The sequence below is a fragment of the Stegastes partitus genome, unplaced genomic scaffold (genome assembly GCF_000690725.1).
Source record: "Stegastes partitus isolate 25-593 unplaced genomic scaffold, Stegastes_partitus-1.0.2 Scaffold359, whole genome shotgun sequence".
Lineage (NCBI taxonomy): Eukaryota > Metazoa > Chordata > Actinopteri > Pomacentridae > Stegastes > Stegastes partitus.
The window spans coordinates 428,099-446,578 of NW_007578090.1; the positions used below are offsets into that span (position 1 = coordinate 428,099).

The following is an 18,480-nucleotide window of genomic DNA, read 5'->3' on the forward strand; positions in this document are numbered from 1 at the left end:
TTATAGCTTGCATTAATTGAAATAATATTTTTAAAATACTATGGGAAAAAAATGGCATTTGATTGTTTTGTAGTACACTGGGGTGATGTAATGTTTAGACTAACCGGATGAAATAAACTTGACAAAATCTTGCAGCTGGTGTTTGTGTATGGTGAACAGATGGCTCCACGGCGCCATCTTCTGGTGGTACGTGGACACGGCAGAGTGAGGTTATAAAAGCATTTTATTCCAAGGCACACAATGTTCAGAAGAACCATGGAAGATAGCACACATGGACTTGCGTAAATTTGACTGCACACAGATCTGAAGCCCTATGGACGCCTTTACAAAGCATTGCACAAAAACAACAGATTGGCAGAAGTGCATCCAGCAAGCTGCGACTGCTACAGAACGTAGTGCATTATGGGAAGGCGGCAGGACAAACTGATTCCTGTTTTCGTCAGCTGAGAGAAACACAGGAGAGATTGTGACACAGAAGTTTAAGGAATGGCTGGATTGTATGATTTTTTTTTGACTTGCTGATTTGACAATGCACAAACAACTAGAGAATTTACAGAAGAAAAAAATAAAGCGCGACAGTTCAACAATCTGTCTATGATTGCAAAACATCACTGCTGCGATCTTACTTGAATTGTACAATGTGATTTCTGAAGCAAACCTACTTAAGCCATCAGCGTTTGTTTCTCAGTAACTTGCTTGTGGACCTGCTGGGACACAGCAGGCTCAGTCTGCTGATACTGCTGTGCTTCCCGCTCTCCTGGGTTTCAACATGTTTCTTTGATCAAGTGCAACAGTGTGAATCTTACAAAAACAAGCAGAAAAACTGACAGATTTGCACCACTGAAAGAAATTTGGAGGAACAGTAACACCTCCTTACCTACTGTAATAGCAAGGAGGACACAAATGCATTTACAGTTTGGCCTTTTCAAAGCAACAGGCAAATAAAGGAACCCAAGCACAATGCCATCTATGTAACAACTTCTGCTTCATTATAACAGTAAATAATGTTCACATTCGTCCACGGACAACTTGTATCATTGACCAAAGGTGCAGAGGGTTCACACAACTATAAAACCAGCAAATAGTCAACCTTCAGCAGATCTCTGCATTGAGTCTTTGACCTTATGTATCTCTGTCCCCACTTTGTGCACATGAAGTCCAAGATAACTTCTGTACGGCGCTATCTTTGGAATGTGTTGGACTTTGCCAGAGTGGCACTTCAGTTGGCACTTGGGTAACACTGACATATACAACTCACTCCGTTTGCACGACAATCAGTTTGCAGCTAGTTACAAGGCTTCATAGATTGGGTTTTTATGCTTGATCTTACGCGGTAATTACACATTTTGTGAGATTAAAAACAAAAATTGGCATTTGGATTCAATAACTTCATTTTTCCCAAAGGATATAATGAAAAAATAGATAAATAATGATAATATAAATAGTGTGGAACAGAATTATACAACAGTGTTATAATTTTCCCTTTAAGGAAACTGTGTTAAAATAGAACTCCGTGGCGGCCACTCTCGCAAGTGGCGCACCGCTGTGTAAATGTCTTTGGATAGGTGGTAAAGATTGTAAGGGCAAATGACCACAGTGGCAGAGATGATCAGAACTCTGCTTCCTGGATGTGGACACTTGCTTCAACGCTCTGAGGAAGCTTCATGCCCCTGAACAGACAGTGTCGGAGGATCTCAGGGTCGGAGGCTTTGTCGAAGAGCGCCTTCGAGGGCAGTGACCTCAACAAAAATCACCCCAGCACACTCTGAAGTGCATGTGATCAGCTGGTTGGCATAAAAGAAAACACGGGGCATATACGCTTTCATCAAGTAAACAGTGCTGCCCTGGAGGCACCTACAGCAGATGGATGGGCCATTATTCAATGTAACCCTTTCAGCTTAGCGTGGCCTAGCATTGAATAAATGCAGTTACTGTCTACTTCAGCAAACAAAAGTCTTTGCTGGCCATCTGAGCTCCACATATTCAGCAAAACTCCTCCTCACACAGCTCCCCCCCCACCAGCAGCGAGTGTTTGTCGGGCTCACTGAGCACTAAGCTGTTGAGGGAGTGCTTGTCGGAGCGCAGGGAGTTGATCGAGGCTCTGCTGTAGTTGACAATGCGGTCCAGCAGGCTGAGTTTGGGGGAGGGACGACGCAGCTCACCCATGCCAATGTGGACGCTGACGTCGGACAGGCTGCCCTGCCGTCTGCTGTTACCCAGTCTGGCCTCCAGCTTCTCAGCACTGGGTTTAGTGTAACTACAGAAAGATGAAGAGAAAGCGGTGGAAAAAAGGTTTTATAGAAATACACTCAAAAGAGAGGAAAAACAAAGGACACAACAGGAATCAACAAAACATTAAATATCTCCGTACCATTTGAGTAGAAGGGAGGACAAAACCACAGAGACGGATGAAAGGGCCATCGCAGCAGAGCCCATCCACGGCTGTAACACCAGACCAATGGGAAGGAACACACCTGTGAACAAAGCAGGTTCGTTTGACTGCTGCACTCAGAATAACTTGAGTCATTGCTGTCACTACAATAATGTAATATGAGGTAGATGCTGTACCTACCAGCAGCAATAGGAATTCCAACCAGGTTGTAAATAAGAGCAAAAACAAAGTTGATCCTGATCCTCTTGACTGTCTTTTTAGAGAGATCAATACTGCCAACCACGTCCAGCAGGTCGTTCTGCAGACAAAACAACAAAGGGTAAAATAGAAGGGAAGCAATATTAGATCATTCAGTGTTTAGTGATAAACTGAAAAAGAATTTAAACCACTTTTTAAGCTGAAATGTCCTTGAAAGGAAAGTTGACACAGTTGAGATAATACAGCAACCGCTTTGTTCAGGTTTTTACTCGTCAATAATAGAAAACTGTGGTTATAAACTTAGACATTACTTTCTTGTTACACATTACAATTATGTGCCTATTGAAAGTGCAGTGAATAAATATAAAAGGGTGCAAATGTAGCATGCTGCACAACTGTCTACATTTTACTTCTTGCTACTAATGCTCAGCATGTCATGATACTGTGTGCAACTGTGATGCAGCGATTCAGACATGCTGCAGGGCAGAAATATCTTGTTTGATGTTTTCACATTAAGTGACAGAGAAGCTGTAACTCTCACCCTGATCAACACCACATCTGCGGCCTCTATAGCCACATCTGTCCCGGTTCCTATGGCGATGCCCACGTCAGCCATGGCCAGAGCAGGCGAGTCATTAACACCGTCACCCACCATGGCGACTCTTTTTCCTTCCTGCTGCAGCTGCTCCACTTTGGCCACCTTGTGGGAAGGAAGTACTTCAGCAAACACCTTCCTGATGCCCACCTGTTGGGAGAACACAGAAATACAAAAAAAAAACCATGATGGATTTCAATTTACAGCCCAATCTGTTTTACCAAAATGGCACAGTTTGGCAAAATTCCAAATACAGTACCTTGCAAAAGCATACCCCTTGAACTTTTCCACATTTTGTCACGTTACAAGCAAAAACTTAAATATATTTCATTGGGATTTCATGTGATAGACCAACAGATGACCAACCTCAGATGTTTGTTCGAGAACAATAGTGAACAAACAGCATCATGAAGACTAAGGAACACACCAGACAGGTCAGGGATAAAGTTGTGGAGAAGTTTAACGCAGGGTTAGGTTATAAAAACGTATCCCAAGCTTGGAAAATCTCACGGAGCACTGTTCAATCCGTCATCTGAAAATGGGAAGCGTATGGCACAACTGCAAACCTACTAAGACATGGCTGTCCACCTTAACTCATAGGCCGGGCAACGAGGGCATTAATTAGAGAAGCAGCCAAGAGGTGCATGGCAACTCTGGAGAAGCTGCAGAGATCCACAGCTCAGGTGGGAGAATCTGTCCACAGGACAACTATTGGTCATGTACTCCACAAATCTGGCTTTTATGGAAGAGTGGCGAGATTGTTGAAAGAAAGCAATAAGAAGTCCCATTTTCAGTTTGCCACCAGCCATGTATGGGACACAGCAAACATGTGGAAGAAGGTGCTCTGGTCAGATGAGACCAAAATTGAACTTTTTGGCCTATATGTAAAATGATATGTGCGGCAGAAACCTAACACTGAACATCAGTCACACCATCTCAATCATGGAACATGCTGATGGCAGCATCATGCTGTGGGAATGCTTTTCTTCAGCAGGGACAGGAAAGCTGGTCTGAGTTGATGGGAAGATAGATGGAGCTAAATACAGGGCAATCCTGTAAAAAAAACTTGTCAGAGGCTGCAAAAGACTTGAGACTGGAGCAGAGATTCAACTTCCAGCAGGACAATACCCTAAACATACAGTCTGAGCTACAATTGAATGACTTAAATCAAAGCATATTCATGCGTTAGAATGGCCCAGTCAAAGTCCAGATCTAAATCCTATTGAGAATCTGTGTCAAGACTTAAAAATTGCTGGTCACAGATGCTCTCCATCCAATCTGACTGAAATGGAGCTATTTTACAAAGAAGAATGGGCAAACATGGCAGTGTCTGGCTGTGCAAAGATGGTAGAGACATACCCCAAAAGACTTGTAGCTGTAGTTACAGCGAAAGGTGGTTTGACAAAGTATTGACTCAGAGGGGCTGAACATATATAACACATATGCACACCACACTTTTCAGAGCTTTATTTGTAAAAACTTTTTAACACCACATATCATTTTCCTTTCACTTCACAATTATGTACTACCATGTGTTGGTCTGTCACATAAAATCCCAATAAAACACATTTAAGTTTGTGCTTATAACATGACAAAATGTGGAAAAGTTCAAGGGGATGCTTTTGCAAGGCATTGATCAATTAGCTTTACAAAATCCAAACCTAGACATTAGCGAAGTCTCTTGGCTACATCGTAGTGTTACATCAGCATGACTAATATTTTCTTTACAGTGACCATCTATTTAAATTAGGAGTTCAGGTTTGTGTAAAGTCACAGATTTTCACTCTCAAAATAGCATCACAATACCAATTTCTAGCGACAAAAACATACAAATAACACTAGTCGGGTCTTGATCTAACCATTTCCTTACCTGAGCAGCAATAGCTCGAGCTGTCTTGCTGTTGTCTCCAGTCATCAGCACAACTTCCAGACCCATGTTGGTCAGCGTATGCACTGCCAGCTCAGCCTCTGGTTTCACTGTGTCTGCTATTGCTACCATTGCACACAGCAGGTCTATACACAAACACACGTTTTTTTTATGTTAAAGAGACTGTTCTCCAAATAATTTTGCACCTTTAAAAAGGTAAATTACATGTCAAAAATGACTACTCACTGTCTACAGCTACTAAAACAGCTGTGCGTCCTCTGCGCTCATGCTCTGTCATAGCTTCATCAATATCAGGTCTGACTTGCAGACAGTTCCTTCTCATCCATTCTCGATTGCCAATCAGGACAGTATAGGTGGCTGTCTGAACCAGGCCTGCACACAACAGCAAAAAAACAACATGAGTGAAACACAACTTTACAGCAACTACAATGAAGTATTAGGACTGCACTCCTCAACATACTTAGTGGCTGTGGGTCCATGATGAGGGGATGCGAGCTGGTGGACAGCCTGGTGTCACTGATCTGGACGAGGACACTGTTGCGCTGGTTGTTGTCCTCGCTGTCACTGTCCGCCTGTTTTAGCAGAGTCTCCGTGTTGCTGACCTGACATCTGATGCCACAGCCTGGCACTGCCTGAAAGTCTGTGCATGTGCCAAGAGACTCTGTGCCAAGCTCCTGCACACAAATAGCAACAGATTTGTAACTTTTGAAAAAATGATGTAACATAAAGGACCAGTTATCCAAGATTTTACCAAAACAAAGTGTCAGGAGTTGAATCTGACACCAACCTGTTTACAGTATTTGGTGATAGCTGCTCCCAGAGGGTGTTCGCTGTTGTTCTCAGCTGTGCCAACAATAGCCAGCAGTCTGGAGCGAGGCATCTTATTTCCCTCCACGACTATCTTGACTTGGATCACCTTCGGCGCACCATAGGTGATGGTCCCAGTCTTGTCAAACACCACCGACTGGACCTGTGCGCAAAAGAAAACATTAGAAAAATCTAAAATAAAAGACTATCAGGCTGAGTTTATATGTTTTAATGGTGTTTAATATCTTGACTGATTTAGTTGTGGAACCGAAGACACCAGAACATTCACAATGTGTTTAAATTGACAGCAGGCCTCTTACATAATTGGCTGACTCCACAGGGGTGACAGAACATCATCATTAACACACCTTATGTGCCATCTCGAGTGGCTCCCCTCCCTTTATCAGGATGCCATTTTGGGCTCCAACCCCTGTGCCCACCATGACAGCTGTCGGGGTTGCCAAGCCAAGGGAACAGGGACAGGCGATGCATAATACTGTTATGGAGGCCTGGAAGGCGAAGCGAATCACTGCCTCGGCTCTGGAAATGCTTTTGTCATAACCCTGCAGACAATGAACAGAGCTGTTAGCGTTTCTTCCCAGCTATTAAAAAATACTTTTATCTTTATTGAAGAAAAAAATATATTAGTAAGTTAGAGTAATACACAGGAATACCAAATGCAATGAAAACGCAGTAATATTTAGAGGTGTGTAATACTTCATTTGCAATAGAGACTAATGAAAGGAATTCATGCTATACTGGACAGAGCAAGATATTAAGACTAAAAAGAACTCACAGGAAAGTACTCCTCAACTACAGAGAAGTCCAAGAACCCAATGAAAATCCAGGCGATCAGTGTGAGTACAGATATGCCAACAATGAAGGGCACAAAATAGCCACTGATTTTATCTGCATACTGCTGGATGGGAGCCTGAAAAATAAAATGTGAAAAATGTAACACTTATTGAGTGCAACCATCAACGCTGGCAGACACAGTGCAAACCACACAACTCACCTTTGAAGTCTGAGCCTCCTCCACCAGCTTGACAATCTGAGACAGTGTGGTGTCCATGCCAACATGTGTAGCACTGACGAGCAAAGAGCCATTCTGGTTAATGGAGCCTGCAATCACCGAGCTCCCGGGCTTCTTTGTCACAGGCATGGCCTCACCTGGAGTCAACAAAGCAAGAACCGATCAGAAAAACAACAGGGCAAGGCAGTAAGAAACAGGAGCAGGTTATCTGGAGATAATACTGCTGAAAGCTGAAATGATAACTGAAAACTGCTTTTTACTATTTGGAACTCATGTTTTCACATTCTAAAATTATGTTCTGGATAAAAACAGATACTAACATAAGAAATGAAGGTTAATAACTGTTACGGTAAACTGTGTCAGCACTGCTACTGAGGAAAACAATACAGGACACAGAAAACTGAAGAAGAATGTCCAATACTTTAGAGCAAAGACTTTAACTTAAGTATTTACTGATATCAATCATGTGGGTTGCAGGCAGGGCTCAGTGATTTAGCTGAAACTTATCGCGATATATTGTTTCATATCAGTTGATACTGATAGTTACTGATAATATTTAATGAAAGACCAGCAGAAAAAAAAAAAAACTCTACAAGCAATACAAACAAATAGGAAAGAACAAAGGAATTTTATAACTTAAATAAAGAAATCAGGTAAAATCAACTGTGAGGTGGGCTGACGACAACATCAATAAGATAAAATTACGAAATGTGCAATATTAAAGTGATTCGTAACATTGGGGGTGCACTGAAGGCGACCAAGGTAAGACGCCAAAGCGCACTGAGAATAAGGTTCCAGTGGCTTGACAGAACCAGGTATCACCAGACTGAGACTCCGTACTGCACCGGCCTTCATGCACACCCCAACTAATTTGTCAGCCGTGGGAGCAGACTGCCTGGAGTGCACTGCTTAAGGGGACGTGGTGGGAGGCACAAGGGTGTGGGTGTTTTATCGCCGCAAAGCCAGTTCCTGCCAGCTGCAGCCCCCAACATGAAGGGACTGCAGGCACGGATGGAGGCAACATGAAGCAGGGGAGAACGATGGAGGGCAAAGACGCTCCACTATCAAACCAGCTGAGCCAGGGAGGGAACACACGTGGGGTTTGCTCATGCAACTGGACTTTGCATTTTATCAAGTACTTTCATGGCAGTCTGCTGCTGATGCATTTAAGGGAAACTACCAAACATTCTCCTGAACAAATTCCTATATCTGCCCCCATCTGGAAAAGCACCAAACTTTCTCCATCACCGCTCCCACCCTCTGGAATTCCCTCCCCAAAAGCATCAGAGAATCCTCCTCACTGTCCATATTCAAGAAATCCATAAAGACACATCTTCGAACACTGCCTACAACTTGTGATCCCTTTTATCTACATGCTCCTTTCTTCATTTTATATTTCGCTTTAGCATTCTTGCAAACTTTGTAAAACGGTATATATAAGTATTGTGTATTATTATCACATAGTGTCACCTTAATATATGTCTTTTAGTATACTGCCACCACTACTGCACATATCAAGTCCTTAATCAACACTTAGGAGATCCTCAGTTCACTCAATGCAACCAACCTGTGATAAGAGACTCGTCAGCCATGGAATGTCCTTCAATGACCCTCCCATCGACTGGAAACTTCCCTCCAGGAACTACTTTCACCACATCGCCCCTCTGCACCAGCTCAACGTCCACCTGCTCCTCGCTGGAACACACATAATTGTCAAACAATGTGAATGTTATTCACTGTCACTTAAGTAAAAACCATTGTGTCATCAAAATACAAAAGTGGCTTGCAATCCTGAAAAAATAATTCTAATTATGATACCGCGATATTACAGGGAGAGTTTGTGTTTTCAGAACACGCGTAAGACTGAAACTGATCATTAAATGTGAGTCCTGTTCGGAATTGTCAAAAATGGTTGCGTTACTTTCACTTTGGAAAATGCCCTGCAGCATGTGAATACACCTTTTGTTAAGTTGTATATTTCAACTAACATTTCAACTGTAAAGATTTGATGTATTGTAAACAAACCAACTGAACATATGAAAGTTTCTTGTAAATAAAGTGACTGTAGAAAGAAAGTACCTGAGAATAGACTTGTCACTGCTGAGAGTGACCACCGTGGCCTCAGTAGCTTGTAAAGACATCAGTTTGGACAAAGCCTCAGAGGTCTTGCTCTGGAAGGCAGCACAAAAAATTATTTACTTGTCCCTAGCACATACTATCAAGGTGGTGTATTTTAAAAAGGCTACTGGAAATGTCAAAGGAATCAATAATCATAATGAGTTAAACCTTGGCTATTTGTTCCAGCCACCGTCCCAGAGAGATGAAGACGAACAGCATGGGTGGTGTGTCAAAGAACGTGATGGGGTTGACTTTTGCCTTCTCTACCATGGCCACGATGAGGACGACCAGCGAGTAGCTGAAAGCTATGGAGGTGGCGAGAACAATGAGCACATCCATGTTGGCAGATTTGTGTTTCACTGCTTTGTAGGCTTGAATGTAGAAATGGCGACCTCCAATAAACTGTGGAGAGGAAAAAGAGAAAAACTTGTATTCACTTGACCAAAATCATTTAATTCTGATTCCCTCCCTCCTCCTGAATAAGTCCATCCTTCTCAATGTAAAAACGTGCTACTAAAATGTACATATCGTGTTCCTGGGAGTGCAGTTAATCCCAGTGATTTACCTGAACAGGCAAACAGAAGAGGAAGGAGAGGAAGTTCATGATGGAGAGGCCTGCGATCAGCTGTCTCTCCAGGAACATGGTGGAGTGGTAATGATTGCGGTCCTCTGCTGTTGAGTTGTGTTGATGTGAAACATTCATCTGGTGGTCCATGATAATCATGTAAATCATCATTCCCATCACAGGCACGCAGAAAATCAAGCTCACAAAGAAGGATCTCCTCCATCTTAGGGAAAGAGGACATTTGTGTGTCAGTAAAGGATTCATTTTGTTTCTTATGCAGTGTTTAAGTCTCCTTCCTGAGGAGAAAGGCAAATGTACATGTGTGGACATTGCTTATCACCATGTAAAGTATTAAGCCACAAACAGTGCATGTATATGACCGTTAACAAACCTGCATTCATACATACACACATTTGTTCAAGTATGCACACAAGTAACAATTATTACATAAATGTCTTCAGTCATTTAGAATAAATACTAGACTTGTTTCAATTTGCCTGTATACAAACAACTTCTCCAAATATTTGACTGACTGCATTTTGACAAGGTTCCATCGACATGAACGTCATGAATTTGGTTCCAAACCCAAACACCACAGAATGGCTGTGGCAACGTTGTGGTTACTTTCGATAGTGTTAAAAAGGCCGCATCTACAATTTCCCTGCTGGCACAAATGGTCAAAGCTGTATTATGTTCCAGAGAAACTGATTGCTGCAAAAACAGAATTGACTGAGTAATGTGGGGGTGTTCCCAACTCTCGACAAGCATTTTAGCCAGATCTAAAAACAGAAGCCTTTTCTGAGAAAAGTTAGACGAATCATTGAGTCAACATTTAAGTAACTTCAAGCTCCAGCTAAATATGGAAACATAAAAAAACCCTCATAAATAAGGCTAGATCTGAAGAGGTACATTAAAAAATACAGAAAAAATGCTGCTTACTGTCGAATCTCCTTGCTGTGGTCCAGGTGATCGGCAGTGCGGTCCCTCTTTACTAAAGACGCTTCAAATCCTAGGTTCTACAAATCAAAGTCACACTACGCATCATCCTCAAGTCTTTATATTTAACACTTCAGATATATGAAATGACTTCACAGATTCAGGCCTGTATGTAAGCATAAATAACAGAGGCAGGAGTATTACCTCGATCAGCTTGATGATGTCTCGTGGCCCTATAATTTCTGAGTCGTACTTGATGTGTGCTTTGTTGGTTGCCAAGGCAACAGAGGCATATATAATCCCCTTTTCTCTCATAAGGCTGGATTCGATTTTGTGAACACAAGAGGCACACGTCATTCCCCTGACCTGAAAGAAGGTGAAGTGAAGGAGCACTCAAGTAGATAAAGAAACAAAATTACATTATGAAGATCTGACGTGAGTAACTCAGTACATGATAAATTTCATCTCCTGAATGTAAGCTTATCCATTCCTTACAGCTATTAACAGAATTGTACATTTATGGCTTTTTTTTACACTGTGGAAATAAATTACTGTTGAACATCTTGTATTCTTACGACAACTGAAACACAATGTCAATGCAGCCTCATGCTGACTCACCACTAGTTCTAGGTTTCCATCTGAACCTTCATAGTCCTCCATAACTGAGGCGCTGAAGCCCAGCTCTTTCACACACTCAGCGATCTTCACAGGGTCGATGACTTCAGGATTATAACGGACCTCTGCTTTACTGGCCATCAGTGCGACCAAAACAGAGTAGATACCTGCACAACATTTTAGATTTTCTCTTTAGCTGCTAATGACATGCAGTGACATACAACTGAAGCTGTTAGAAATAAAATTGTAAAATTTACAGACCAGGTTCGTTCTTGAGGTTCCGCTCGATGTTTGACACACAGGAAGCACAGGTCATCCCTCCGATCTGGATGTAGCATTTAGAGTGTACTTCTCCATTGCGACCCTGGGTGGTTTCTTTGTGTAGGTCATTGTCCAGCTCTTTACCTTTGACAGTTGGTGTACTTAAAGACTTTGACAATATGGGATCAGATGTAGGCAGCAAGGAGTTGGTCTCTGTTAACAGGAAATTATAGGTATTAAACACAGGAAAAACTTGTAGGTACATCTAAAGACACTACAGTTTACCTTTAGAACATCTAACTAAGCAATTCCCTAATAAGGTCACTGGAACAAAACTGTTGTAACCATTCTACTACATGGGTAATTAGTCGACTATAAAGGCAGATTCATGCTTTCTGCGTGTCCACAAAGGTACATGTGACGTCAATTTGGTAAACAACCAAAGTTCGCAGGGTCTACAGTCATGTTCAGCCCAAAATTTGTGACCACATGTCGTGTCCACATTGCAAATACGCTGACTAAATATGTACCAGTCAAACAAATGGTGCTGAAAACAAAAGCTTGTTACAACGAGAGGCTGTACATTCTATATCATCTACACTTTAATAACAAATCTTTAAAAGAGTTGTAACTGAAGAAGTTGTTCCAGGACTTTGGAGGTGCCCAAACACAGCAAAAGTTTTATACCTGCCCACTGCACTTGACACACCTGAGCAACAATCACTGACACAATGCAACAGCGCAATCTGAAAGTAGCTGCTACATTGTGTGAGAAAGAGAAAAGTCACAGCTAGCCTTTAAAATTGTCTGAGAGGAAATGTTACTGCATAGCAGACCAACTAGTGCCTATTGTAGTATAAACAGAACCATGTCCACATTTAAAGTCTGCATCAGTCTGACCACGCAGACACAGAAAATATGCATTGAATGAAGACAACACTATCTGTCCCCTTACCAGGAAGGAAAGCATCAAATCCCATGTCGTCTATGGCCTCCCTCAGCTCCTCTGGTGTGGTCAGGAGGGGATCATACTCAAAGATCCCCTGGTGATCAGCCAGAGAGACCTGGGCTGATATCACACCCTTCCTTTGGGAGATCATGCCTTCAATGGACTGGACACAGGAGTTGCACGTCATGCCTTCAATGTGAATATTAACCACAGATGCCAGAGGCTGGATAAAGCAAGGCTGTGAGGCAGCAGGTTTGGCCTGGGTTGCTCTTGCAGGCTGCGCTGATGATGAGGGAGGCAAAGGCAATGTGGATACAGGGCTAAGAGGTCCAGAGGCGTCCCAGGGTTGAGTTTTAAAGTTTCCTGGAGGCAGCGCCTCAATTGCCTGCTGCAGCTGAGTCACTGTGATTTTAAGAGGATCATAGCAGATAGTGGCCTTCTCGTTCTCCAGGGAGACCTCCACAGAGGAAACACCGGGCAGCGCTGAGATATTGTCTTGAATATTGACCACACAGGAACGGCAGTGCATGCCTTTCACCCTGAGCGTGTCAAGTGTTGTGTCTATGAAGATTTCTGTCTCCTCTGATGTTTCCGATGGTGACGAAACTGTTGGTTTTTGGGAATCAACAAAACGTTCAATTTCACTAGGGGACAGCTGCAGAGGGCGGGGCTTTGACTTGACAAAGGCCTTAAAGCCCGCAACAGCAATCTGATCGATGATGGTTTGGACAGTGATGAGGTAAGGCAAATAGACGATTGTAGCTTCCTGAGATTGTAAAACAACTGTGGAATGAAAAAAACGACCAAGTTAAAATAGCAACACAAAGTGGAACAAAGACTAACTATTTCACAAGAACAGGAAGTGACTGCATATGAATAGCAGATACAGATGCCTACAAGCCATCAGGCATATTAAATACAACTGAAAATCCCATAACAGAACATTAATTAAATTTGCAAACACACATCAGGTATTCAATCACCAGAAACAAGCATGCCGTACAAGTTTGTTAGTTTGGGATCCTGGGGTAAAGACCTTTTGCTCTTCATATGCTTGATGCTTGCCTATTCAAAACTACAGGAGACAGAGCCTTAGCAGTAAGGACTCCAAGACTCTTGCACAACCTCCATGAGAAATTCAGGCTGGCTGAGATCATCAAGTATCAAAAACTTCCATTTTAAGTCTGTTATAAAGAGTCTCTTAGCTCTGATCAACCCAGACATCAAGGATTGTTGTATGGTTATAGGCAGGTGTGAGGTGTAATGTGAGCAAACAAAAACTGTAAGTTTATTTTCTGGCTTAATGTCTTTGCCACGTGCCTTCCAGTAAAGGGAAAAATGTCTGACTAGTTAGACTATGCAGCACACAGCTGCCCGCACTTACAGGAACATGAAGCACAATGACAATTCCGTACTCTGCAAACATAATCCTGTCTGTCTACTTGTCACTCCTTCCAACAATACCAGTGAAAGGATTTCATGAGTCATAGTCAAATCCCGCTAAGCAACTTCTCAGTTGTGAACCTACAGAGAGCCTGATTGATACGTAAGGACATGACACCTATGAGATATAAGACATGGAAGGCAGTAGCTGTGATACAACAGCTCTTCTGGCTCAGACAGTGATGTTATATATATGCCTATAAACTTGCAAACAGGTCAAGTGCATCACCTTTGATCTTTTCAATCCCTTTCAGTTTTCCGATCTTCCCTTCAATGGTGGTGGTACAGGAGTGGCAGGTCATTCCTTCAATGCGTAACTTCAAGAATGCCACCCCACCTCCCATGGTGGGGGATGATGGGAGGGTTAGGCCTTTTTGCGTAGGGCTGCTGGGGGTGGGGACCTCTGGAGGTGTTACACTGGGCACCATTTCAGTCAGCTGCTGCGTGGAAATCAGGGAAGGAACAAAGGTGACGGTGAAACCCATCTGGGGCAGGTTCTCTCTGACATCCAGCACTCCCTGAATTTGTGATAGCTTCTCCAAAGCTTCTTGTTGGGCTGCAGGTGTCAGGCCTGAGGTGGAGATCAGCTGGGTATCTATAGAAACGGGTGTCGCTGTGGTGCCCTCTGGTAGACTTGAATCAAAGCCCATGTCCTCGATGGCCTCTGACAGAGACTCTGGGCTGTGTTGGCTGTGGTCAAATATGACAGCAGCATTTTTCTTCTCTAAAGACACCTACAACATAAACGTAAAGTTACAGTTAAAAATAACACTGTAAAACAGAGTACATTGATAAAATGTAAAAAAACAAAAGAAAAAAGTTCAGCTATCAACAGCTACATCTATGGTGAGTTTTTTTGTTATTCTACTAGTAATTAGACCTATCAAATTAAGAAGTTGCAGGTAGCTTTCTCTTTCCTAGATACTGGTTTGGTTGCCTTTGTCAAAGAGGTGGATCGAGTGTGTTATTCATGCCAGCATGCTATTACTTTAACTTATTGTGGAGTTTATTTAGATAACACACAGAAAGGAAATTCTTGCCTCATGTGATCATATCCACCCCCTTCACTTACATTTCTATTTAATGGCATTCCATTCTCCTACAGTGCAAACTGTTTTGTCTCAACAATGAGCCTTTATTACACAAAAAGGGTAAAAAGAGTTATTTGCTTCGGCAAGCTTACAACATGTTTCGTCAGAATGATGACCCTCAGCTCTCCTTCTTCAGCAAGAAAGAAACATGTGACACAGAGAAGGGATCACCTGACTTAGCCAGAAGTTATGAACCACAGTGGGGGTTTAGTAGTGAGTGAGTGAGTGAGTGAGTGAGTGAGTGAGTGTGGTTGGCTGGCTGCCTGTCGGATTAACCCTTTTTGCAAGAATCAGAGGACAAGAAATGAGACAGTGATTGTTCTACCAAGAAAAATCAATTCACTGCTAAAAGATCGTGTCTATACAGATTAACATAAAATGATCCAGGCACTAAATTCGCTTAAGACAAAATGACGTTTCCTGTGGGTACAGAGTATATATCGACCTACTGTCACAGTCCTGCAAAGGGCAGAGCACTATGTGGGACACGCTATTACATTATCTTCTCATTTAACCTTAGCCTGAGGGGTAAACACACAATAAACAAAACAGCAGACCACAACTATTGCAATTAAGCCGTCCCTTATGGGTACACTGACGTTACTTAGCTGTAAATCGGACCAGCAAGTCCAGAGGGAGTAAGACTGCGGGATTAATCAAACCCTGAGATGGGTGGGAACCCTAATATAATAACGTGTACATATCAGCCTCGTCCACAAGATACTAATATTATATTTTGAAATATAGATTACATTTTTGGAACATACGTGGTAATCGTTTCCTGTTTTTAAACTGGAAGTGCCTTGTACAATTTAAGTCAGCAAATTGTAAGACCAGGACCTTAACCTTGAAAAAACAACAGCAGAATGGCATTAAATATTTAAGCAACTTTATATCTTTACAAAGTAAGCATTTACCTTTATATGTATCACTCCATGTAGACCCCCAATGCGTTGCTCTATGGACTGGACACAAGAGCCACATGTCATACCCTCCACTCCAAGGGACACTGAACACAGGTTGACTGTCTGTGTCATGATTGCGTTGCCTAAAAGCACAAAGAAGGATGAAACTTACTGTCAGAAATACAGACAAGAGCTTTAAAACAAGAACATAGCAAGACAGGATCACAAAGTCAGGGCACATGATTAAAGCCACAAGTCCTTTTCTTCCACAAAAACAGGCTACTCATGACAGTCATGTTAGGGTCTGAAAAAAACACAAGTTACACTTGTTATGCATACGGGACGATGCAATAAACCAAATCGTCATTTAAAAAACAAAAATTAAAAGAGAGACTGCCTTAGTCAGCTGGGATAGGCTCCAACCCCCCCAACACACACACACACACACACACACACACACACACACACACACACACACGACCCACAGAGGATAAAGCTGTCTATAGATAATGAATGGATGGATCAAAAGAGAGATAACCATATATAGCCAAACTGTGGGCATCTGCACTGAAAAAGCCGCTTCGTAACACTTCATAAATACAATTTCTTAAGTAAACAGAATATCTCTCCCTTTTTAAAAAGGGTAAATCAAATTTATATTGCCATTTTTATGTTAAGGGTCAAATCAACATAATTGATATCACAGAACATAACCATGACTAAAGACAGGATAAATCTTAGTTGGAACTGCACATGAGCATGGAAGTGAACGAAAATAATATGAACTGTAAGACCAGTTCCACTTTTGGCACAATGACTTGACAAAAACTCAGGAAGCAAACAGGGTCTTTGCACACGAGCTTAAAAAAAAAAAAAACGCTTAACAACCGGGAAAGGTCATGCATGGGATAATTTCGACAGTTATCAAGATTAAAACTTGAAACTTTATGCCACCTTCATTAAATCTACAATCACCACCATTTCAGTGGTGCACTGAGTAATATCCACTTTCAGGAGGAAATAAAGGCAGGTACATTATTGTCTTTAAAAAATCTTGGAAGAGGCCCAACTCAGCTGTCAGCTGAAACATGATCTTGGTCGGTCTATCCTGGGTTTTGAGTAACACTTCCCACACCAACACAAGACCACCTCAGATCTCAGTATCAGTCATATCTTATGTGTGACAGCTGTTTTGGTTGTAACTATAAACATGTAATCACAAGCTAATGAAGCAAACACTCCTCAGGTCTGAGACCAGTTTACATCCGAGAGACCAATGAATGCCACAAAAAGACTAAGCCGACAGACAACGAGAAAGAACTGGATTTCGACCAGAAACATGTCAAACGTCAGACAACACAAATGCAGTTCGGTCACTATTTGGTTAACACTGCAAAGTTAACGTGCTTTTTAATCCCTCTTTCGGGTGAGACTGTTACCCAACAGACATAATTAGCTACAGTAAAACTTAATTGTAGCTATCTAAAAATTATAACATTATTTTAGAGTGTTATGACAAATGGGCTGTTAATGAAGGTGTATTTAGTTCAGCTCAGGTTAAGGCAGCTGACAGTTAGCTAGCTCGATTAAGCTAAATAATAACTTAAACTTTATGTTACCTTAGTAGCTGTAACTGCTAGCTACCGCTTGCTTGTTGCTAAACTCACAAAACAATGTATAATTTAATTGAAGTCAGCTAAGTTTTCAACTAGAAACAATCCCTTACCCCTACTACACAAAATCTTCTGTTACAAACGCGTCTGGCGTAGAAGTTACCGAGAAAAGAGAAAAGTCTTACCTCGACTGTTCAGCGGGGAGCGACCAGTTAGCTACAGGCTACCGAGGCTGGCTGTTACTGTGTGTGTGGCTCAAGGAAGCTAGCAAGCTAGCTAGCTAGCATCTTCTCCTCATCCTACGTTGCGGTCAAGTGAACGGACACGTCGCGGCATCGTGCTGAACGTGTGGCACACCGGAGAGTGCTGAACGAAGAGTTTTCTCCCACTGTTATCGTAAATCGCAGCTATGTGGGGCTGTTTTGTTGTTTCTCGTCATGCCGAGGTGACTGACGGGCTGCACTCTGGTGCGTCAGTGTCCGGAGGCGGAGCTGCGCAGAGGGAAGCGATAGTAATAAAACTGGGTATTGTTGCCCTGAGTTTCACCCCAAGGGCTGTATTTACTCCAGCTATCATCCCTAATCTAATAAGCATGTTTTATATAAACCGTGTTTGGGCTTTATTAGATTAGAAAGTACACGTTAGGTACCGTTTCTGGTATGATCATTGGAGCAGATTTTCCAACAGCACAGTTTGAAGACGAGTGTGAGCCTCGCAGACAGAGCTTGGGGCTAACAACACAGTAATAGCATTTATTTTAAGGGGCCTCGGCTCCCTGATTCTTTATTTCCTTGATCAGATGGGGCCACTTCAGGGTGACAGACAGACATAACTGAATTTCTGGAATCTCATCAAAGCCTTTGTGGTATATATGCTGGCAGCGGTGTCAATATGAGTTAATGGTCCCATGTGGTTATAATCCATGATTATTGCTTTTTGTGGTCGTTCTAAACTTGGGAGTGGAAAGTAAAATCTGGTAGAAGACATTTACTCAGCTACTGAAACCAATAGTCATCAAGCTTTGCATAATTCTGCCCCCTCACCATGACACCTCTGTCACAGCAGTCAAAA

At 42.2% G+C, this 18,480-nt stretch overlaps 1 protein-coding gene across 1 annotated transcript; it reads right to left on the reverse strand.

The window, feature by feature from the left end:
- Nucleotides 1-205: 205 nt before the first annotated feature.
- On the reverse strand, nucleotides 206-17,883 carry atp7a (ATPase copper transporting alpha). Its single transcript, XM_008284458.1, has 23 exons — nucleotides 17,595-17,883; nucleotides 15,809-15,939; nucleotides 14,030-14,534; nucleotides 12,364-13,140; nucleotides 11,409-11,621; nucleotides 11,151-11,314; nucleotides 10,737-10,898; nucleotides 10,536-10,612; nucleotides 9,597-9,819; nucleotides 9,200-9,433; nucleotides 8,993-9,084; nucleotides 8,481-8,608; nucleotides 6,896-7,050; nucleotides 6,677-6,811; nucleotides 6,249-6,443; nucleotides 5,861-6,043; nucleotides 5,534-5,747; nucleotides 5,299-5,445; nucleotides 5,056-5,198; nucleotides 3,132-3,335; nucleotides 2,573-2,690; nucleotides 2,372-2,474; nucleotides 206-2,257 (listed from the first exon to the last, which is right to left on the reverse strand). Exons 2-23 carry the CDS (start codon nucleotides 15,926-15,928, stop codon nucleotides 1,984-1,986), a joined length of 4,566 nt encoding a protein of 1,521 aa, XP_008282680.1. The 5' UTR covers nucleotides 15,929-15,939; nucleotides 17,595-17,883; the 3' UTR covers nucleotides 206-1,983.
- Between the last annotated feature and the right edge of the window lie 597 nt (nucleotides 17,884-18,480).